General features: G+C 35.6%; 1 protein-coding gene across 3 annotated transcripts in view; it reads right to left on the bottom strand.

The window, feature by feature from the left end:
- ZDHHC21 (zDHHC palmitoyltransferase 21) overlaps positions 1-21,539 on the bottom strand; it is a 69,248-nt gene extending 47,709 nt beyond the window's left edge. The window contains exons 1-5 of one of the 3 annotated variants that reach the window (XM_079927387.1): positions 21,490-21,539; positions 14,113-14,241; positions 8,754-8,952; positions 7,387-7,485; positions 2,086-2,197 (exon numbers count right to left, since the gene is read on the bottom strand). In XM_079927387.1, the coding sequence (XP_079783513.1) occupies positions 2,086-2,197; positions 7,387-7,485; positions 8,754-8,907 (365 nt within the window). In that variant the 5' untranslated portion in view covers positions 8,908-8,952; positions 14,113-14,241; positions 21,490-21,539. Of the gene's footprint in view, positions 1-2,085; positions 2,198-7,386; positions 7,486-8,038; positions 8,092-8,753; positions 8,953-14,112; positions 14,477-21,489 lie in introns of those variants that run through there. The other 2 variants (XR_013829170.1, XM_079927388.1) reach the window with 2 other exon arrangements.
- Positions 21,540-22,377: the final 838 nt, after the last annotated feature.

Here is a 22,377-nt window from a genome sequence, read left to right as displayed (position 1 = left end):
TCCTGTGTTTTGTTATCTGCAGGCAGGGCTACCAGAGGAGGGTGCTTCTGTATGCACTCAAAAATACTCTTCAATAGCTGTTGCTTGAAAGAGGACTTATACTTGCCCCATTCCTTTCTGTCCCCCCAAAATTTGAGAAATAACTGCTATGCTCATGGCGTTCTTCTTAAGCGCAGAACTTTAAGAAACACTAAGATAATCTACATGTAAGAGTTCTTTTGGTAGCAAGTTCCTTGGAAGGAGTCATTAGAGCCAAAAATAGAGTAAACCTTGAGGTCATCAGAGAACTGACCTCCAAATCCAAAGCTGTTAAGCAGCTAAGATAATGCAGTTTCTGAAAAAACTCAAAAATTCTCCTTGCTTCTAGTTATACTGTACATTTCGCTCACTCTCTGAATATCTCAGCACTGCTCTATTAGGGAATTCAATCACATAAATCCCTGAATCTACGCAGGCCCCCTGGTCTACCCTCCCTTCCTAGGCTCCAGCTCTTTGTACTTTCACTCTTCTTCCCACCAGTGTTCTGAGAAGGTGACAAAAACTATGGAGGCACAAGGCCTAGGAACAGAGAGCTCACCCCAATCTTAGAATTTTGGTTAAACAGCACTTTATTTTGTCACCAAGTCAACCTTTATTCCTTGAAAATAAATCAATAAATAAAATCACTCATCTATATAGTACCAAAACAGTTCCTAGTTGATTATTTTTTCAGCTTAAGCTATTGCATTCACTTAAAAGGAGGTATCAATATCCAACCAACTATCTTGAACATTTATTATACTTTTAATCAGAAATATTACTCTAAAAAGTGTATAAAATTGAGTTTTTAAGTGTGATTATCCCTTACCTGAATACATGTTTTATATAGCTTTAAAAAATCTACTACTATTGCAACTGTAAACAGAACACTGAGGTTTGTAAAATCACTTGAGAATTGATCTGTTTAAAGTCAAGGCACATTTTTTTCAACACCAACTGTATGTTATATACTAAACTATCCTGTTGATGGAATTTTCAACTTTTTTACATAGTAACAAAGTGCTTTTACTTTTTCTTAATCTCAGGAAATTACCTTGTATTTAAACAATCAGTTTATAGTGAAAACCAAATTCTTACTAAAAGCTTGCTAATAATAACTTATCAAAACAAGGGAAACTCTAAATTGATTAGCATTACTAGGCAAAGCTAAACTCTACCCTGAGTCAACCTTAGATAAATGCAATTATAAATTTAAGAAGATTATTATGTAGCTAACTTTGCATATATGCATGTATGTGTGTACAAACATAAATATATATGTATATAGATATATTTATAAAGTGCTACACCATACCAGTTTAAATATTTATACAGAGATCCCATGCTAGGAAAGCAGAATTAAATACAATATCTTTTTCACAGATTTTTGTGACAGCTTTGAAATGAGATACAATGAAGAACTCTCACAGCATTTGTTTTCAAAAATTCTATTTCTCAACTGAACATTTTCTTTAAATATTACAAGAGAGCCCCCTATTGACCAAAAATGTTGGCAGTTCAGCAGAATCAGCTAACTACCACTTTTTACACATCCAGCCAGCATGTAATGTTAATACCTATTACCAATTCATAGCACTGAAAAAGGCTGAAAGTGGGTGAAATGAGGTATAAGGGTATCTGAAATGTGTTACTCTTTAATTAAACAAACTGGAAGGGAAATACAAACAATGAGATGTATACGGTTTATTACAGTTAGAAACAATAACAGCTACTATATTTATATTTAAGTATTTTCTATGTCAGATACTACACTGAATGCTTTACATACATTGCCTCATTTAATAAAACCACCTTAGTTTTTTGTATATTTGGGTGCATGTTAATTCTTAGTTTTCTGCTCAAATATCTCCTTGTGAGAAAATATAGGATCTCTGGAAAAAATGACTTTGGGAGTTGACAGAACCATATGATCAAATAAAGGGATCTTCATTAAAAAGGTTTTCTTAAACTGTGTAACTCTAATATAACCTTTGTTTAAATCTGCTAAGTACTAAGATTTATTTTTTACTACCTTTTTTTCCAAAAAGTGAATTACTTATTTCTTACCATGGACAGTGATGATCCATTCTCCTAACACAGTGGCCGCAGCGGCTGCAGTGATGGGAACGCTTTGGTCTCATCAAATTACACTTGTTACACAATTCCCAGAACTCCCTTTCTAGAGGAGGAAATTAAAATCCATTTAATAAAGGCACATGAATAATGTTGAAATTTAGCAACAAGTGTTTAGAAGAGTTTATAGGAATTCTTTGATATATATGTCTAAGTGTCCAGTGAAAATGTCTGCCAAAAATGTTGCTGCTCTATTCTATGCATGTTTTATTTTGTACGTTTCTAATTTTAAACACTATAAAAATAAGACACTATTAATAGTTAAACTAAGAGATAGAAAACAACATATTTGAGTTTAAGCATATTGCTGTAAGTAAAATTTAATGACAAAACCCCAAAGTACAACCAAATTATTACATTAAAACAGAATTATATTTAAACAAATTAATTTCTAGAAATTTATTATCTAAAGGCTCTAAAGAAGAAATAATGCTGAGTATTGGTTTCATAGATTAATAAGTCAAAATCAATCGTTATGATATTGTAAGAAAAACAGAGATGGCATCCTCCCAAACTCCCCACACGAAACCATTTTTTAAAATATTAATGGACTCATTTGGGAATGTTTATGAGAGAGGGTTGGAAAAAGATTTTTTAAGAGGTTTAAGAGGTACTAGAATTTAAGAGGTACTAGAATAGTTTCAGAGGTGAAGAAGATTACAAGAAGATTACTATTTAATGGAAATAAAGGAGTCCTTTACAAAATTCTATCCTACCACCAAATAGCAATTTCCTCTAGTCTGTTGTGAAAGAGCACACAATTAAGCTTTGTGCTTAAAAACATGAAGTTTACAGGAATAAAGGGAAAAGTCATTTGTTTTCATTAAGAACTGCTCTAATTAGATCCATAAAAACTCTATGGGACAGTCATCTACCAAGATAAGACAATTGTTATATAGAACATATCACTTTAATATTTCTTGAAATGGAATTTTACTTTTATAAAAATTTTTAAACTTTATATCACTTATGGAAAACTATATCCTAACCTCACTAAAAGTATGGGCATAGTAAAATTAACCTAACTCCAATACTCAGAGTGAGTATTAGTATATGCAAAATGTGACCCAGCACACAGTAGGTAGTAACTAAATCCCTGCTAAAGCATGAAAAGTTTAAAAAATTTTTTAATGAAAGATTCTAAATATAAGTAATAGAATTGTGGGTAGTTTTCAATTTTCTAAAAAGATACCCTATTTTAATTCCATTATTTCTAGTTTAATGGCCACAAGTAAAATCAAGATACTGGAATTTTATAGTAAAGTGTTGGAAAAACATTCTGCTACCAATGTCTCTGAAGAAATCAATAAAGTATGAATAAAAGCTATATCAAATCAACTGTTCATTCCGATAATATGAATGTTGAGAAATTATCTTTTACATTTAGAATATTTCACTTTAAAATAAAATTCTCTTCCGTTTCTTACTTACAATTCTTATTTTAATGAAAACATATTACATGAGAGAGCAACATATTAAAGCTTAATTTAGGTACAATTGAACTATGATAATTTAACTGTTAGTGAAACAGAAATATTTCATTCGTAGCATAATACAAGGTCACAAGCATGTCACTTTTTTTTTCCCCTAGATGTTAGTGGATGTTAGATGTTCCCAAATATCCCAATGTTAAAACTTTGAATTCACATACTACAAGGAATATGGTCAGGAAGGAGACTCTCTTTGATGAGCCGATTTTCATTAAAAGACAACATGAAAACATTCTGTTCTTAAACCAGCCCCTTAAAAAATAAATATGGGGTATTCTCTATTGGCAATTTCAGCACATAATACTGCAAAGAATAAATTATTTATTTCGTACTTAAAATGTTGTATCCTCAGAAAAGAGCATTTGGCTAGAGTCAGAGAAAGACTGTAATTCATTCTGTAGTGTAGACTATGGTTGGCAAACTACAGTCCACAGGGAAATCCAGGCCACCACCTGTTTTTGTGTGACCCATGAGGTAAGAATGTTTTTTACAAATTTAAATGATTGAAAATTATAATGATCATAACAATAATAATTTGTGGCATATAAAAATCTTGGAATTTAAATTTCAATGTCTATAAATAAAGCTTTATTTGAACACAGCTATCTATGCCCATTCATTTACATATTTCTATGGCTGCTTTTGGGTTACAATGACAGAGCTGAGGACTTGTGACAGAGACCATATGGTCCATAAAGCTAAAAATATTTGTTATCTGGCCCTTAACAGTACAGAAGAATGTGCTGACCTATGGTCTGGTACATAAATTTGTTCAAAGAAAGGGTTTGAGCCATTTAAGACTCAATTTAAGATGTAAGAATCTAAAATGAAAAATACAAATGAAAATGCACATTTTCACACACAAGTACACACACACATTTATGTTTTTAGAAAAGAAAAAAAATCACAATTTTTAAAATCCAGAAATTAAAGTATTATCTATGTTTTTGCTTTGCAGAGCAAGAAAAAAAGCCATCCATCTTAACCTACCACCCTATGTATCTATAAACCATTTCTTAGTCTTCTCCCTTTTTTCTTCAGGGTTTATTCATGTCCAAACAGGATCTTGGTGACTGATACATTCTGGTGTCTGATGGTCACCTACAAGACTTTTGTACTACCCATCTAACAAAATAAAAGCCTATGGGAGACAGAATCCAACTCCTAATTTATGGTAGCTATAGAAGATAAAAAATTAACAGATACATTTTTTAAAGGAAAGAAAAATCAAAACATAAAACAAATAAAAGAAAAAAGGTAAACTCTATAAATGATAGATGCTCTTTAATGTAAGGTAAACAGCATCTCATTGTATAACAGGGAACCTTATTAATGCTGTAAATGCATGAATGACTATAAAGCAAGATTTGGTTTGGTTTATCCCTCAAAAAGGAAGGAATCACCTTCTATTTGAGTCTTTTAAAAGACTCACATATTAGGGGGCCTTTTCTCAATTACTATATCTCAAATCACAAAGTAATGTTTTGGGGAGAAAAATATAACTTGAAACTACAAAAATCAATACAAGGGTTGGGTTTTAACAGAGGTTTTCTGACAGAATCGGTTGCCAGTGTAGCTCTGTAACAATACCAAGAGACTTTGGAAACATTAAAATGTGATAAATGAATGCATGTTTTTTTGGTTGGGCAAATGGGAACTCTTCACTGAAGAAAAACAGGCCAAATGTCAATGAGACCAGATATAATGCAGATATCCAAATAGTTGGCAAGATGCCATGGTGTCCTCCATCACTGGAGTCTATAAGCTAAAGGTAACACAGCAGTTTCAGGTGGATTCAATCTGACCCACAGGTATAATCCGTTTGGTATTTACTTTAAAACAATCCTTTAAAAATTTTGAATTAGTTGCCAATATTTTTAAAAATCATGAAATGTCTCATAAAAATTGAGATTCCATATTTTCTCTTCAAAAACTGCAGTATCTAATAATACCAGGCCTGTATGACTATTTCACTGTAGCTGAATAGTGCCACTCCCTTTAGATAAGATATGAGATTTTCAACGTAAAATAGTTCCTCCCTGGCCCCTTTCACTGATTTGCAGTATCTGACAGATGTAGGCATTTGAATGTTGACCACAGCAAACTAAAGATTTCATCAGAAATGAGTCCTGAGTTAGGAAAAGCCTGCTTCTTTGATTTTCTGATAACATTGGGTTTTAGAGTTGAAGTAGAAGATACATGTATCAGGGCTTCCCTGGTGGCGCAGTGGTTGAGAGTCCGCCTGCCGATGCAGGGGACACGGGTTCGTGCCCCGGTCCGGGAAGATCCCACATGCCGCAGAGTGGCTAGGCCCGTGAGCCATGGCTGCTGAGCCTGCGTGTCCGGAGCCTGTGCTCCGCAACAGGAGAGGCCACAACAGTGAGAGGCCAGCGTACCGCAAAAAAAAAAAAAAAAAAGAAAATACATGTATCAATATTTTAGAGAGCCTTTGGTTTAGGCTAGTAGAGAAGAGGGATTCTATACAAATTACAGAGTGCCATCCTCCCTGACCAAACACAGGTACACGCACGCGCACACACACAATAACCGCTAAATGACAGTGATACTGCTTCTATAAATTAATAAAAACTAAATATTCAAGATAATTTTCAGAAACTTCTACATAAACATCAGTGTCATATCATTCCCACTTAATCGTTAAACTTGCAAGACCAAGTAAGCCCCAAATGATGGATCTCAAAAAACAATCAGAAACTCAAGGGAGGCTATATAAGTGACTTGCCAGTTTATCTAATTTTAGAAAGAATTAGTACATTGGTTCCCAAACTTTGTGACACACTAGAATCACCTTGGATCTTTCAAAAATACGGACACCTGGCTCTCACCCCCAGATACTCTGATTTAATTAATATGGGATGTGATCTGGACATTGAGATTTTTTAAAGCTCCCCACGTGGTTCTAATGTACAGCAAGTTCGGAAACTACTATAAAAATTTTTCTGGTTCTATAATGTATAACAAAGACATATAAATTTCTTTCTAGAAGAAAGTACAGAGTTCTCAAAGCTTACATAGCAAATGATGGAAAAGTGAAACTTGGGAAAGAGGGTAAAGGAGGTTTACTATATCTGGCATGTAATAAAACAAGCAATATATTTGTAATTTTTTTATGTTGCCTGAATGGTTACTATGCAATAAAGTGACCAAAAATTACCTTCATTGACACTAGAATAAAAGGCTTTCAAAATTTTCACTGAATTGTTCGAACTTGAAGAAATATAGGCAATAGTATTATAATACTACAAATATTTAAGCAATATTATATCAATAATATCATGAGGTAAGTGGCACCATCAAAAAATTCCTTTACTAAATAAAAATATAATTTCTCAGTAATTATATAGCATTCAACAAATATTTACCTAGCAACTATTACTAAGTGACAGAGACTATTTAGGCATTAAGGATACAGTACTGAACAAATGAAGAAAACAAAACAAAGAATCTACACCCTCACAGAGGTTACACAGATCTAGAGTGGGAGGAGGGAGAGACAAATAAATAAACAAGTAAACTGAAAAGGAGAGCCAGAGAGTGGGGGATAGGAGGAATCAGCTGAGATTTGTGGTTTTAAATTGAGAAGTCTGGAAAGGAAACAACTGAGGAAAGACTTGAAAGTGGCCTTACATGACATATATAATTAATATACTAAAGACAGTCAAATACATTAATAAAGATGATAATTCTGGCATTGTAAAACTGATAAATCTGAAAGGTACCATACCTCCATGTGGGATCTTTGGGTTCTCAGGGAGTCTTCCTGGATCAGTTATTGAGGCCCTCACTAAGGCAACCAGACAAAATATGGCAATGCCATAGAATACTTGGAAATAAACAAACAAATAAATAAAATTAGTATTTACCCTTCAAAACATTTTTCAACAAGCATATCTAAAGGATAAATGTATATTTTAATTAATACCATCAGGATAAATAATTTTCAAAAATAAGATGGAAAGATGATTAACTCATTTCATTCATCAAATAATACTGCCAAGAGGATTATCTAAAATGTAGTAATTTTAAATAGTTATTTTGTATAATAACAACTGATAAACTTGTAATAAACCAGATTCTTCATTAACAGAAATTCCCTACTAATATTGGTATAAATGAATCCCTTTTAATTATTACATGTACTATATTTGACAGAATCAAAGCAGCATTTTTAAACCTATTCTACAATTAAACGTTTTCATTAACTCTAAGTGGCTAGCTTCAAAATTACATTGGGTTAGTGATGTTCAATTGCTCTTTTCAATAGATCTTAAGAGAGTTAATTTGAAAATAAAGAATCTAGAAATTTTTGTGTTTTAAAATGAATAACTAGAAAAAATAACAGTAAAGGAAAATATATTCATTCATCATAATTCTACCTTTTAGATGAAAAAGAAATAGGCATTTTGTTGGGGGGATAAAGGCACTGCACCTGTAATAGGAAACTTAGTTCAAGTGCTAACTCCAGGACTGACTGCATGGTATTGGTCAGTTTTATCATTTGTAAAACAGATTATACTTCCCACAGCTCTTATGAGATCAAAATGACATAATGTACATGAAAATGATAAATGCCATGTACATGTAAATCTTATCACTTCAATCTTATTCTTTTAATCATAAGCAAACCATCACCATTAAACTATAGGAGAAAATAATTATCCAGAAGTTCAAAGTATTATCATAATCAAAATCATAATCAATAACTTTTATATCATGAAACTTTTTCTCAATAATGTGTATCATAATCATTCTTAAAACTCCTTCCACATTTGCAATAAGTATATAACAGAAACATTAAAAATACACACAGACCTACACAAATAGCACTATTGTGCCAGTCTTTTATTAAACAAAATGGTCTTTATATATTTTGTAGAGTTAGGTATGAAGATATCACATTTATCTAACCCTGCAAAATATATAAAGGCCATTCTTTTTAAAAATGTCCATAATTTAGTAAATAACTTCATATTAATAGCACTGAATAATATTAAAAGGAAGGTTATTATAGTGGTATTTTACTCCAAAAACATTCACAATGAGAAAAAGCTTTAATTATCCAAAGAAATAAATAAAGATCTAGAAACTTACTTATTATTAATATGCCTGGAATATGTCCTTCTTCATAGTGAGGAAAGAGGACAATTTTGGGAATTAAAACAAAGTTGTATAACCAGACAAAGACAATCAAACCCATGCAGCACCAACCATGTGGGTCAGCAACAAAGTGAATCCGGAGACCCATTTTGCAGTCCTATGACTGCCTGCCAACCCACAAGGAAAGATCAACCTAAGGAAAGGGAAAAAGAAAAATTTACTTATATAGGAAAAATTATTTGAATAAAACAAAACTACCTTTTTGGCAACTATAAAATGACACTTAAATTTTCTTTCTATGTATATTTTTGACAAAATAGAACACTTTGGAAAACAAAGGGAAGTTTCAGCCTATTAAAATTTCACCATAAGCTTCAAATAATTTAATTTCAATTTTCATATGAATTGGAATCACAGAGTATAAACTGGCATTACCTTCTGAAGTTAAACACAAGTCTGCCCTTAACTCAGCAATTCCATGTGTAAATTCAAGAGAAATAAGTGCACATATTCACCAAAAGATATGATTAAAACTACAAAAAGGTTTTATACATAAGACTAACTGATAGTAATACAAGTCAAAAGAGTGCTCATCTTGTGGTGGGAGGGGTGTTTATTAATTGGGAAGGGAAATGGGGGAAACTCTGGGGAGCTAGAGATGTTCTAGATGGTGACCTGTTGCCTTACAGATATCTACATATGTAAAAACTCACTGAGCTATATACACTTAAGATTTGTTCAATTTAATTTAATTTTAAACCACAACAAAATGCTTAAAAATCATTTTGAAAAATTATAATAAAAAGTGAGAAGTAATTACAAATTGCCAAAAATACTTAAATTCATGGAATGAAGCCCAACTAATATTACTATCAATTCGAGAAGACTCCTGCTTAAATGGGGCTTTTTTCAGTTCAGTATTAACAAAATGCTAATAGGCCTCACAATGAGAGGCTTAAAGATACTTCTACATATGGTATTTAAAAAGTGACCTAGGGCTTCCCTGGTGGCGCAGTGGTTGAGAGTCCGCCTGCCGATGCAGGGGACACGGGTTCGTGCCCCGGTCCGGGAGGATCCCGCATGCCGTGGAGCGGCTGGGCCCGTGAGCCATGGCCGCTGAGCCTGCGCGTCTGGAGCCTGTGCTCCGCAACGGGAGAGGCCACAGCAGTGAGAGGCCCGCATACCGCAAAAAAAAAAGTGACCTAAAATATATCCTTACTTTAGTAGCTATAATTTATAAACCTTAAATAATAAATTACTATATGAGGTCTAGGGGGCAACTTTTTTACCTAAAATACAAGGGAATAATACAATAATACACTAGGACAATGTTTCTCAAACCTATAAGCAAACTGGAATCAGTTGAGGAGCTTTTTAAAAATACTTATTCCCAGGCCTCATTCCAGATGTACTGAATCATAATTCTTTACAGAGTAATGCTCAAAAACCTATAAAATGTTCTAAAATGCTCCCCAGGTGTCTCGATACAGCTGACGGGTATCCAGGAACCACGGATCCAGGAGTTTCACTAAAACTTCAATGTACAGCAATGAGCTGAACTCAGTTCAACAAATATTCATTGAGCTTCCACTATATACTAGTCACTTGCTAGACACTGTAGATACAATGATGAATAAGACATGGTCTTTGCTTAAAGGAACTAACAGTCTAATTGGGAAAAGAGCCATAAAATGGGTTTAATATAATACATTCCAGGGATGTGGACAAGATCTTACTATAGGCACAGAAAGATGGGGACTGATTAAATCAGGGCAAGACCCCCCCTGCAGGGGAGTGAACTGAGTTCAATCTTAAAAGAGTAAAAGTTATCCAAGCAAAGAAAAGTGACAACAATACTGCAAACAGAAGGAAGAGCAGGAGGTAGACAAGAGTAAAAATTGTAGGAGGTATTACAAACTGCCATGATAAATCACAAACCTTTCAGTGGAGAGCAAGTGGTAAGAAATAAAGGGCTATATCATGATGGATATAAAGATGCCATTCTTAGGCACTGGAAAGCTACTAAAGCAGGCGGGTAACATAATGAGGTTTATATTTTAAATAAAGGATTAAAGCTCTGGTGTGGAGGATGAAATTAAAGACAAAGATCATTTAGGCTACGAGAAGGCAAAAGCCAAAATTAGTTTTGGAGAGATCAACTGAAGAAACAGAATCAAACCAGTAAGCTTCTGGAGGATGACTCCCAGATTTCCAGCTTATATCCCAGACTACTTCATTCTAAGGATAATTTATCATCAGTTGAAGAGCCTCAGGGTACTACCCTTTAGAGGCCTTGCCAATGTTCTTTAAAGTTACAAAGCTACCAGAACAAAGAAAAAAAGATTAAGGATTAATTTTAAAAGAATACCCCTATCCTGTTATCCCTAGAACCTGGAAACACTGGGACAGCAGAAAAAAAGACAAGAACTCAAACTCACCACCCAACTCTTTAAATCAGATATGGTCTCAGTAGCACTTATATATGAATTTTAAAATAGGAATAATGCCTAGGCCTTTAAAAAAGTAAAAGTTGAACTTCATTACCTTTTAATTTAAAAATTAAAAGACCTATCAGTATCGTTAAAGTGAGGAAAGTCACAGAGGATTTAATTTTCTAGGGATGATTATTTTAAAAGCTAAATGAACTCAAATACAAATGACAAGCTATCAACATACCTAAAAAGAGAAACATTAAAAAGAATGTTTATTTTTATAGTCTTGCCAACCATCAAGTGCTAAAAGAATGACAGAAGGCTCTGTCTCTCAACATGTTCAATATCATTAACTTCATGTACTTTCTTTCTTTTAATGTTTCAGTTCCATTCACGACTAAAAAAACAGACAATGAATTCTAGTAACTATAGAGAACAGAGTAATTTCGTTGCTTATTTCTAAATGTATTAGTATTAGAAACAGAAAAGCATACAAGCCAGCAAAACAAGTAGCAAAATTATCAAACACTCATTTGTTTTTTTAAACTCTATTTTTATTCTCCTCTACCAGAGAATAACAAATTTTTCTTATCACTGCAAGAGTTCCTCACAACAGAAACTATAAATGAAAAGTATAGTTAAAAATGTGTCTGTTTTTCCTGGATATAAACATACACAGACAACAAACTCTAAAAGAACAAGCATCTCCAAGGAAAAGTGCGCTAAGGAGAGAAAAATAAAACAATGAACAAATAAGATGTTGAATACTTTTTTAAATACCTGAGTAGTGAAAATTAATCCACATAATTAGTGCCACATAATCCTTACAACTAGATTGTAGAAAAGAAAACAGTAGCCTTCCAAGAGCTCCAAATCAGATTACAACCAGAAACGTGTAACTGGTAAAGTTGCAGGATCACTCCACTCAGTTATTATCTACCAGGCGCGGCTCACGGCTGAACAGAAACTATTACACATCCTGAGCAACAACCAAACTGAACACAATGCTGCTACTCAGTCTTAAGGGTGGCATCTGTAAATACTTGCATCAGCTAGAGAATCCAACATATTAATCTGTATATTAAATGGTGAGCTCATAACTCTTTGATGTAACTAGTGGATACACTGGTATTTCAACATTTTTGAAGATTGATATCTGGTAACTATACTTGAGTGCCCTCACTTCATTAATGATGTAAATTACTACAGCACGACTTTTTTTTTAAAGAAATTATAACTCAACTCTAATAAACTAGACTAGTAAATATTCACAATGTTCAAACTACTCTGGTAGGAAACCACCTTTCCCTTTTTTGCCTTTTCAGGCAACAAAATTTCACCACATATTTTCCTCAGGAAGAATACTGAAGCCACTATGAAAAGAAAGTGACAGAAAACTATTGCATGACAGAAAACTATAACACCAGAATGCAGATTTTAAAAAGTGAGCCAAAATAATTTACAAGAAATGGAGCCAAATGAATATCTCTAAACTTGCAGTTTTATATGACTCGCCACCTCAGCCAGTGGTCTTATTATTGTTCCATGAATATGAAAAATATATTCCCTCTCTCATTCCTTCTGTCCAAAATGTCTCTACCATTTTGTCTACTCTATTTAAATTCAACTCACACTTCAAGGTCAATTTGAATCTCACTCGCCATATGAAATTTTTCCTGGCACCTTAGTTCACAGTGATTTCTCCTTCTCTTCAAAATTCCAAATAAAAAGCAAAACTAGTAGAAGAATATAGCAAGTGGTTTTATAATCTTAGAATGAGGAAGATCTTCAACAAGACCCATAAGCCACCTTTGACCACATAAAGATTAAAATTTCTGAAGTTCAAAACACACCAGAAACAAAATTAAAAGACAAAGCATCCCTGGAAAAAAAGAATATACCATATGACTAGTAAGAGTCATACAAAGTAAATACACAGAGAGGCAATTCACAAAAGAAAAAAAAAATCCAGTGGTTAATCATTACTGATTAGGAAAATGTGAAATCACTAGGTATATTATTTACCCTTCGTACTGACAAAATTCTAGAAAGACAGGTGACACCCAATGTTGAAAGGGCACAGAGAAAAGGACAATCTCATCCATTGCTGATACGCATATAAACTGACTGGGGAGAGGGGGAAGGAAGTATACTGATGTCTGCAATTTACTTTCAAATGGATCCCCTCAAAAAATGGACTGATGTGTGGACAGAGAGATGGATGAGTATGTGATGTAGTTCAGTAAAATATTAGTTGTAGAATCTAGGTGATGGGTATTCAGATGTACGTTGTATAACATGTTTCTTTTTTTGTTAGAAAAAAAATATGTATAAGTAATTTCTGTATGGGTGGAAGAAAACACATCTACCAAACTGTTAACAGTGGTTACCACTGGGCTGAGGAAGGAAAGAGTAGTGAGAAGGAATGCTGTCACATTTTATATATATATTTATGTGTTCATGTAAGTTTATTAATAGACATATGTACTTCTAAATTCTTCTCGACCAACTGAAAAATAAAGATAGCCAATAAGGTGTGATTTGACACTACAACCTCACAAACAAAATTTTTACTTTTAGCGTCTCTTTATCACTATGTATTATCCTTATATGAAATGCTTTTAAAATTAATATCTTTAAAAATGCAGCACAGAAGCATCAGCTGTAAAGCCATATAAAACTTCTAATTCAGGAAGATGTTTCTGAAACTTGTATTATTTACAGATTTTTTTCTCTATGGAAAAAGCCTTATTTAAGAAAATGTGTAGTTAAAAGATAATACGAAAATTTTATATAAACATAAAGCAACTATCATTTTTTTTGCAAATGAAAGATTGTTAAATTCATCTAAACAAAACACTTTAAGGATACTACGCCGCACAATTCAGAAACATATTCCCATTAAAATTAAATGCACTTACCACCTGCAAATTCACTGAGATGTGTTGTAATTTTTCTGGTACTTGCATTTAGAGGTTTTATCTTGATTCATTCTTTTTATTATATCCCAACAAATGGATCTCTCCTCAAGAGCAGTTCTCCGTGCGAATCTATTAATGGTTTAACAAATACTATCTCACAACAAAGATAAAAACTGTAAGCAACTAAATATTCTAACTGTAAAAAATGTCAATTACAAAAAAAAAGTTTAAATTTAGAAATAAAATGATTCAACTCTACTTAATTCTATGCTTTCATATCTAATCCAGCCAGCCCCCCAAAATCTTTATTTGATTACCATTATACATGAACGTTCTACGTTCTCTGTTTTGAAACCACTCAGTTCCCATAAAATCAAATTAGTATTACATGTCCAGCATTTGGGCTTCATCAAACTTACTGACCACAAATCACAAAATGACAATACATTCTGAGGTCACTGATGTGACAAAATCCAATGTAATATCTATCAAGATATTAGGCCTGGACTGTCTAATCACAATTGATAAACATAAAATAAAGAGTTTAAAATAGAAGCACATATTAGTTTAAATGTTTTAAGGAAAAAAGTTATCCTCCTATAATGAAACCATTAAGAGAATCAACCATTAAAGTTAGTTTCTACAGTTCAGGCTTAAACAATAATACTGTAAAGAGTTCTAGAAAACATATACTGATTCAGTATCTCACTAATTCTATCACTATCTATATTACTACGCCTTGGCACTGGTATAGATAAAAAAGAGACCATCCCTATTCTCAATAGAGACAAACTAGTAAACAGACATGATCAATACCAAGTAAGACAAAGTAAGACAGAGGGCAAGGAGGCAATAATGCATCTCATACAGGAAGGGTATTGGTTCACGGAACTTTTCAGTTATGTAAATATTTGTGTGTACGAGGTTGCAATAAAAAATTTATTTCTTTTGGTACGTTACCATCAGGAAAAGATTTCTGGAGAGAGCAAAACCTGTGGATGAAGAATCGAGGCTCTTCTGAACAAGAGAGCAGAGTACGCAAAGGTGTAAGGGCAGGCAAAGAAAATCTAAGTAAACTGAAATGACTAGAGTCATTGCATATAGAAGAATGGGATAAAACGCATTTAACCTTTCGACCACAAGCATCTTTAAGAAATATAGTTCAGGACATCTGGTAATATATACACAGAAATATATGAGATATGTGAGTATATATTTCACATATATAAAATATATAACTGAAAAAGTTTAATGAAGTGATATTCACCCTGACTATATGTGACGTACTCTGATACTGTACTATTTTATTATATTTCACTTTAATAAAAATATATAATGCTGGTCACAGCCTACTAGACTGATTTCATGACCTACAAGAAGAGAGTGATCTAAGAATAAAAAACACTGTTAAACCATGCCAATGAGTTTGGACTTCACCCTGAAGAAAGTAGTTTGGAAAGTACTGAAGGATTAAAGGCAGAAGAATGCCATGATGAAATGTGCATTTTGGAAAGAAGAGCAACACTTTGAACAATGAACTTGGGTGGATGGATAAAGCTCCAAGACTGACTATATGGAATAAGCTAGGCTTACTGGTTATTCAGGTGAGAAATGAGGGCACATGGTAAGTACCCCAAAAACAGTAACTTCTAAAGGAAGTGGGGAGGGGAGGGGGGTAAGGAAGGAACACTTAAGACAGGAGGTATGCTGGAAAAGGGCAGAATAAGAACTTAATGAGTAAAACTGATAGGACGTGGTGATCAATCATGCAAAGGGCAGATGCTAGGATGACGCCCAAGTTTTTGGCTTAGGGTCTTGGTGAATGGTGGTACCATTCTCCAAGAAAGGAGATAAAGGACAAGTTGTGAGTTTGTTATGCATACTGCTTACCACAGCAATAGGAATCTATTACATACTGAGGATGTGGAAAAAAACATCAAAATCATTATCATTACATTTCCATTCCCCTTACAGACTTTTTTTTTAAACTGTACTTTCTCCCAGGGTCACTTTTTCTATGGTCCATGATTGTTAGATTGTGATATATATATAACTTGTTTATACTCTAACTTTCTAAGCTAATTTCAAGTGGTCTCTTTGGCTGCACATTTGCTTCTTAGAGACAAAATACAGAATGATTTAGTAAAGGAGCTGCTACTCTAGTGGCAATGAATGAATTCATCTTCTTCTAGAAAAGATCTCAAGCAGAATTAAGTGTGGTACGATGAAGTGCTCTGAAACATGGCCAAAGTCAGTAATTCTGCTAAAGCTATGACTCTAGGGTGGCTTCTTACTGTTGCAGCAAAACAGTAGTTTCCATCAGTAACATTAGGTAACAGCACAAGTCAACCGTCCATGAGTCAAACCCTAGTCACTCACTGGCTTAAAATCAAGGAAAAAATCCTACTTTACATTTACAGTTATCAGAACTACATCACAGCCATAGCATCCAAAATGAGATGAACGTTTTATCTAGTTCAGCATCGCCATCACTGTGGAATCAAATCTCACCCACGTGATATAAAAGCAATTCTAGTCTTAAAAACCCAAGAAATTTTGTGATAACAAAGAATATCTCAAAGCTCTATAACTACAAAATGTTAAGTATTTTTAACATTGCTACATCTGAGACTGCAATCAACAATTTACAGGGCAAACCAAAAAAAAAAAAAAAAAAATCCCCCCCGAGGGTCAAAACAAAATGGTTAATATACAAATATATAAAATTTTAAAATATATAAAATTTAAACCTTATAACTGCAGCTTAAAATGAATCTTACATATTTATACAGCTATTTAATTTCTGATTTTATCAACTCTGAAAAATTGGTCAAGTAATTCTACCTAAAATATCAGGATATAGCTGTCTTTAATAATTAGCCAAAGAGGTAATCCAATTTTTAAAATATCAGAGGTATTCAGTTTATTTCAATAGAGTAGGAAATTAATCTTATACAGACACTTAAGAGAGCCACATTCAAATTATGAAACAGCCTCTTATTAGCTCTCCAAACTTCAGTTTCTTTTCAAGCTTCGGTTTAACCATCTCTAAAATGGTAATAAAAATATCAACACACAAGGTGGTTGTCATACTTAAAAGAGAAATTGCCTGGCAAATGATAAGCACCTCCAACAATGGCAACTTTAAAGGGGCGTTTGTGGGGGGTGGTGGAGGACAGGGGGGACTAAAGATGAGTTGTACATCTAGTCTTACAAACTCCAGGATGAAACAGTGTTTCTGGGTCACCATGATTAAATACAATTTAGCTATACCCAGCTGCCTACCTTCTCTAACACTGAAGTCTGAGAACTTCTCAGAGATGAGAAACCTCAGATAGGACAGTACACAGCCTTTTCCCTCGCATCACACTATAAGCATGTAGGGAGGTTGTATTTCCACAAGGCTGGCATGAGGTCTCTTCAAGCAGAAAACCAAAAATAGAGATCTGATCTAAAATAGAGTGACTGAACTAAAGCCTGTAAACTAAATCTCTTTCAGGTAAAAGTGGAAGGACTGGGAAATTAAGCAATGAAGCATGGCAGAAAACCAGGACGTGATTTCAAAAGCTAAGGAAGAATGCAGAATTAAAGTAGGGAATTCTGACCCAATTGCTCAGTTCTCCAGGAAGACTGTTAAAATGTGGGTAGACAAAGTGTCAAAGCATATCAAACCTGTACCATCAATGGTTTCAAGAATCCACTTCCTAGAACAAGTCTTTAAATCACTATATTCTGGGCAGAACTGAACGTAAGCTGTTGCTCTTCTGTGTACCCGCCTCGTGAGTGAAAAAAATGTAAATTAATACCTTTATTAAAAGTATTGCACTACAACGACACACTTCTTCAGAATCTCCCAACAAAAAGCAAAAATAACTGGGAAGGTGTGTGATGATATGAATTAAAGACTACCAAATACTGTTTCAATCAGTACAAAATGTCTAGGCAGGGCTCTTCATTTAGGAAGGTATGGGTGTGGGAAAAAGGACAGGACAGGCAAGGGAAGAACTGGAGTTAAATGCAGGGTAGGAACAGAAGGCACGGGTAACCTTTGCTCCAAAAACAGCACAAGGAAAAAACTTCAGCTACAGTAAAAGCCAGAAGTTAGACTCTGGCATTTCCTGGGTGTGAATCAGACATGTTCTTCCATGAGGAAAGGCAAGCCAGCTACTTACCTCTATCTAGTACCCACTGCACCAAGAACAGATTGAAAAAAAGAACACACAAACCAAAAGGCTAAATTAGATTTCCTTCACACCAGGCTTTACCAGAGCAGACATGATTTAAAACCAATAACACTAAAAGAAAAAAAATCTCTCCTTGCTTGCTGAAGTTGAAAATCCTGCAGCAGGTAAAAAAGTTATTCATTCCATAATTACAGATAAAAGGCTTAAAATCAGAAGCCTGGTTGAGATCACAGTGGAGCACATTAAGTTAAAATTGAATGAATCAGTGAGTAGTAAAATACTAATTTTTACCTAACTTGCCCTTTTGTGGAAGTGGCAGCAACAGAGAGATGAAGAGAGCAGAAACCTATTCAGTCTCTTAAATGGATCAAGTCAATCTACCTGAGAGGAAAAGCACAGGGAAAGAAGAGGCCTAAAAGGCAGAAGACAAACTTTGAAAATACCACGTTTCTTCCCATGGTACATCAAAAGAGGGAAATAAGTAAATAATCTACCATCACTTTAAGATATTTTGGGGAAGGTAGCTACCATGGAGAGCAGTGCTATTTCATGTCTATTAAGATATGCTTTTTAAACTAGGCTAACTCAATTTACCAAAGATTCTTAACCAAAAAAAGCACTACTCTGAGAGACCATGGACATATATACACTACCAAATGTAAAATAGATAGCTAGTGGGAAGCAGCCGCATAGCACAGGGAGATCAGCTCGGTGCTTTGTGACCACCTAGAGGGGTGGGATAGGGAGGGTGGGAGGGAGATGCAAGAGGGAGGAGATATAGGGATATATGTGTAGGTATATAGCTGATTTCACTTTGTTATAAAGCAGAAACTAACAAACCATTGTAAAGCAATTATACTCCAATAAAGAAACAAAAAATCACTACTCTGATAATAAGCAAGACTGGTGTTTTTCCATTTTTCTTCATGTCATTCACCTATAGTTTTTACTTATTCAAAGCAAAACATTTTCAACTTTAATAAGAGGTATTAATTCATTGATTATTCTACTACATGCTACGATGCCGTTTATACTTAGTGCATTTGAAAAGTTGAAACTGAGCCCTAATGTTTTACTAAAGTAATATAAAATGTCTTCATTCCTTAATATAAAAGTAAAACTGAGCTTAAGGAACAACCTCCTGGTAATAAAAAGAGCTTTTCCTCCGCCTTCCCTGTTATGCCTGGTAGTACTGATAACGCCACTATGTAGCCTTCTACACTGAAAAAGATTTTATTGACTCACATTCAATTACAATTCCTGAAAAAAAGCTCCATGGAGACATTACTAGACTTCTAAATTCACTTCTTCACTAATACACGACATTATTCTATCCATGTGCTTTTCCACAGGTTCTGAATCAGTCTCTATGAATTAGAGAAATCAGGCAGTGGGTAAATAAGTAAAAAATTTTATGATTCACTGGTTACTTCTTTAGAACATACCTGTTAAGCTGATGGTTACATGTTTGCATTTTTAAATGCTTAAATTTCTTTTTATTAAGTAAAACACCCCAGAGATAGGCAATGTGACACCGTTTTATTTAAAATATGCTCTAGTTCATTTATTCCAACTACGGCTTCGAAAGTACGTTAAATTTAACAGAAGTCACAACAGTTTGAAGGGACTTAATATAATCCTATTGTTTTACCTCCAAAATGAGGAATTCTGGAATAGTACTACACCAAATATTATTCTAAAAGTATGGAATTATACATTTTTTGGTTATATTTTGATATAATTTTACTAATACTTCTTCAGGTAAATGTTTTAAAAGTAACTTTAACATGTTAAAGGGTCTTAAATTATTTACAAACTTAGCATATGCCAAGTAAGGATGGGAAAGCTAAAATAAGCATTAAAGAATTTATCCTGACTTCCTGGTTGTATAGATGAAAAATGGCATGGGTCACTGACCTACCCATGACCCCACAGCTAAATAGTGACAGCAATGGAACTAAAATCTAGTTTTTCTTTCCACGACACCAAATCATTTGGTTCCTTCTTTCCAACTGATTTCTCATCTCTTCAAAAATCTTTTTTGCCATGACAACTTAGCACACCTACGGCAAAATAAAGCATCTCTCTGGATTTTATCTTTAAAATAAATAAAATCTAAAGAGTTGGAAGGATTTAACAAGATATTACACCAGAGGCCTTTTAGTTCAGGAATGGCATATACTAAGCAATCATCAGATGATAATTATTATTACTTTTTACTACAAGGAAGGCAGTGAATTTTTTAAAGTACACATATTAGGCCTTGGATCCATCTGACAAATATTTTTAACCTGCATGCTTAATTATCGTTAGTTGTCATGATTTTATACTGTAACTTTACACTATGATTTATGACCTGCTCACAACGACCTTGATTTTTTTTTTCTCTTGTACTTTTATAGACTGCTATATAGCAATATTTTCAAGTAATAAACTGGTCAGGTTTTCTTAGTCCTAGAGATACAGACATCCTCCACTGACTCACCAGGGATCTTAAAATACGCTCCAAATACAGCTTGAGAAAGAGCACAACTTTAAATGGACTCCCCAGTTAAAATCTAGCGGTCTGTTACAGTGAATGGTAACAAGTGCAAACTGCTGCCATCCATAAGCCATTTTCTTAAAACCACTCTTGAATCTGGGGGAGGGAGGCAGAAGGTCAGTAAAGGAGCAAACTATTTCTCCTCCTGCAAGTCTTCTGAAGCCTCACCCAGCGATCTGGAAATGAATGAAAGGCTGTGATGGCAAGGATAAATCCCAGATCCCTACGCAGGTCTCCGGGCGCAGGTACAGAGAGAGAAACTACAGTTCACACGCGAGAAACTCAGGGCAAAGGTTTTTTTTAATTAAACACACACACACACACACACACACACACACACACACACACACACACACACGAAAAACTACCCCAAATCATCTTGACTGGAGCACGAACCCACCCACCACCAGTTATAGGAGGGGCAGTTGGCGGACGGCTGCAGCTCTGGCTGAAGATGCTGGGAGAAAGGCCAGGCCCCAGGCGGGCAGGGCACGCAGAAGACCCGGGGTTCTGAGCGGGAGCGAGGGCAGGTGCGGGCAGGGAACAGGACGCGGAACAGGGGCGCAACCAGGGGCGGGCGGCCAGGCGCCGGGCTGCAGGGGCCGGGGGCGGGGGGGCGGCCGTGGCGTTCTCGCGCCTGCACACACTCACCGGCGCCGGGGGCTCGCCTCTCCCCGCCGCTGTTCTCGCGGCCGCCGGCAGCTCTTCCCCCTCCACCTCCGCTTCTTCCCCCTCCGCCTCCTCCTCCTCCTCCTCTAGTCCCGCCGCCACCGCCCTAGCCGGGCCGCGCTCCCCTTCCGCTTCCGGGAGCCAGAGCGCCGGGACCGGCGGGTTAGGTGTGCGCCGCCCGCGCGGTGGAGTGACCGGCTGCCGCCGCCGCCGCCGCGGTCCCAGCTGGGCGCCCGGGAGCCGCGATGGGAGCCGCCGAGGGCCTAAAGACCAGAAATCGCGCCTCGAGCACGCGGAGACGCGCCGCGGCAATGTGCCCTGCCGGACAGCCATCACCCGAACACCCGTACCTGACGCACCTCGGCGCCGCCGCCCTCCCCGGCTGCCACCTTCCCAGCTCTGCCCACGCTCTCCTCCTCCTTCCACACCATTGTCCCCGCTCTCCTGAGTGACTGGAGAAGGGCCTTTCTTTAAGGATAGCATTTATCCTCCTTCTGTACTTCGGGAAGGATGCCCCACGGGCCTCTCTACCCCTAACGCGCTCTGGATGTCCTCTGGTACCTTGCTTCAAATTGCAGTCCCCAGCATCAGCATCCTCTGGGAACTTGTTAGAAATGCACCGTTTCAGGCCTGCTGAATCAGTATCTGTATTTTAACAAGATCTACAAATGATTCCTACATGTGCACCTTAAAGATTGAAAAGCACTGGCCTCTAGTGAATGGTCTTGCCCACTTCAAGAGCCACAGTTGCCCAAGACATCCATGATTTTTTCGTATTCCTGTCAGCAACCAAAATCCATACTGAAACAAGCTTTACTTAGTGTTTCAGATGCCATCCAAAAGTTGCTGGCTTTCCCATCCCTCCAACCT

The sequence above is a fragment of the Stenella coeruleoalba genome, assembly GCF_951394435.1.
Source record: "Stenella coeruleoalba genome assembly, chromosome: 7".
NCBI lineage: Eukaryota > Metazoa > Chordata > Mammalia > Artiodactyla > Delphinidae > Stenella > Stenella coeruleoalba.
The sequence above is the reverse complement of the archived record's forward strand: the minus strand, read 5'-3'. Positions and strand labels throughout refer to the sequence as shown.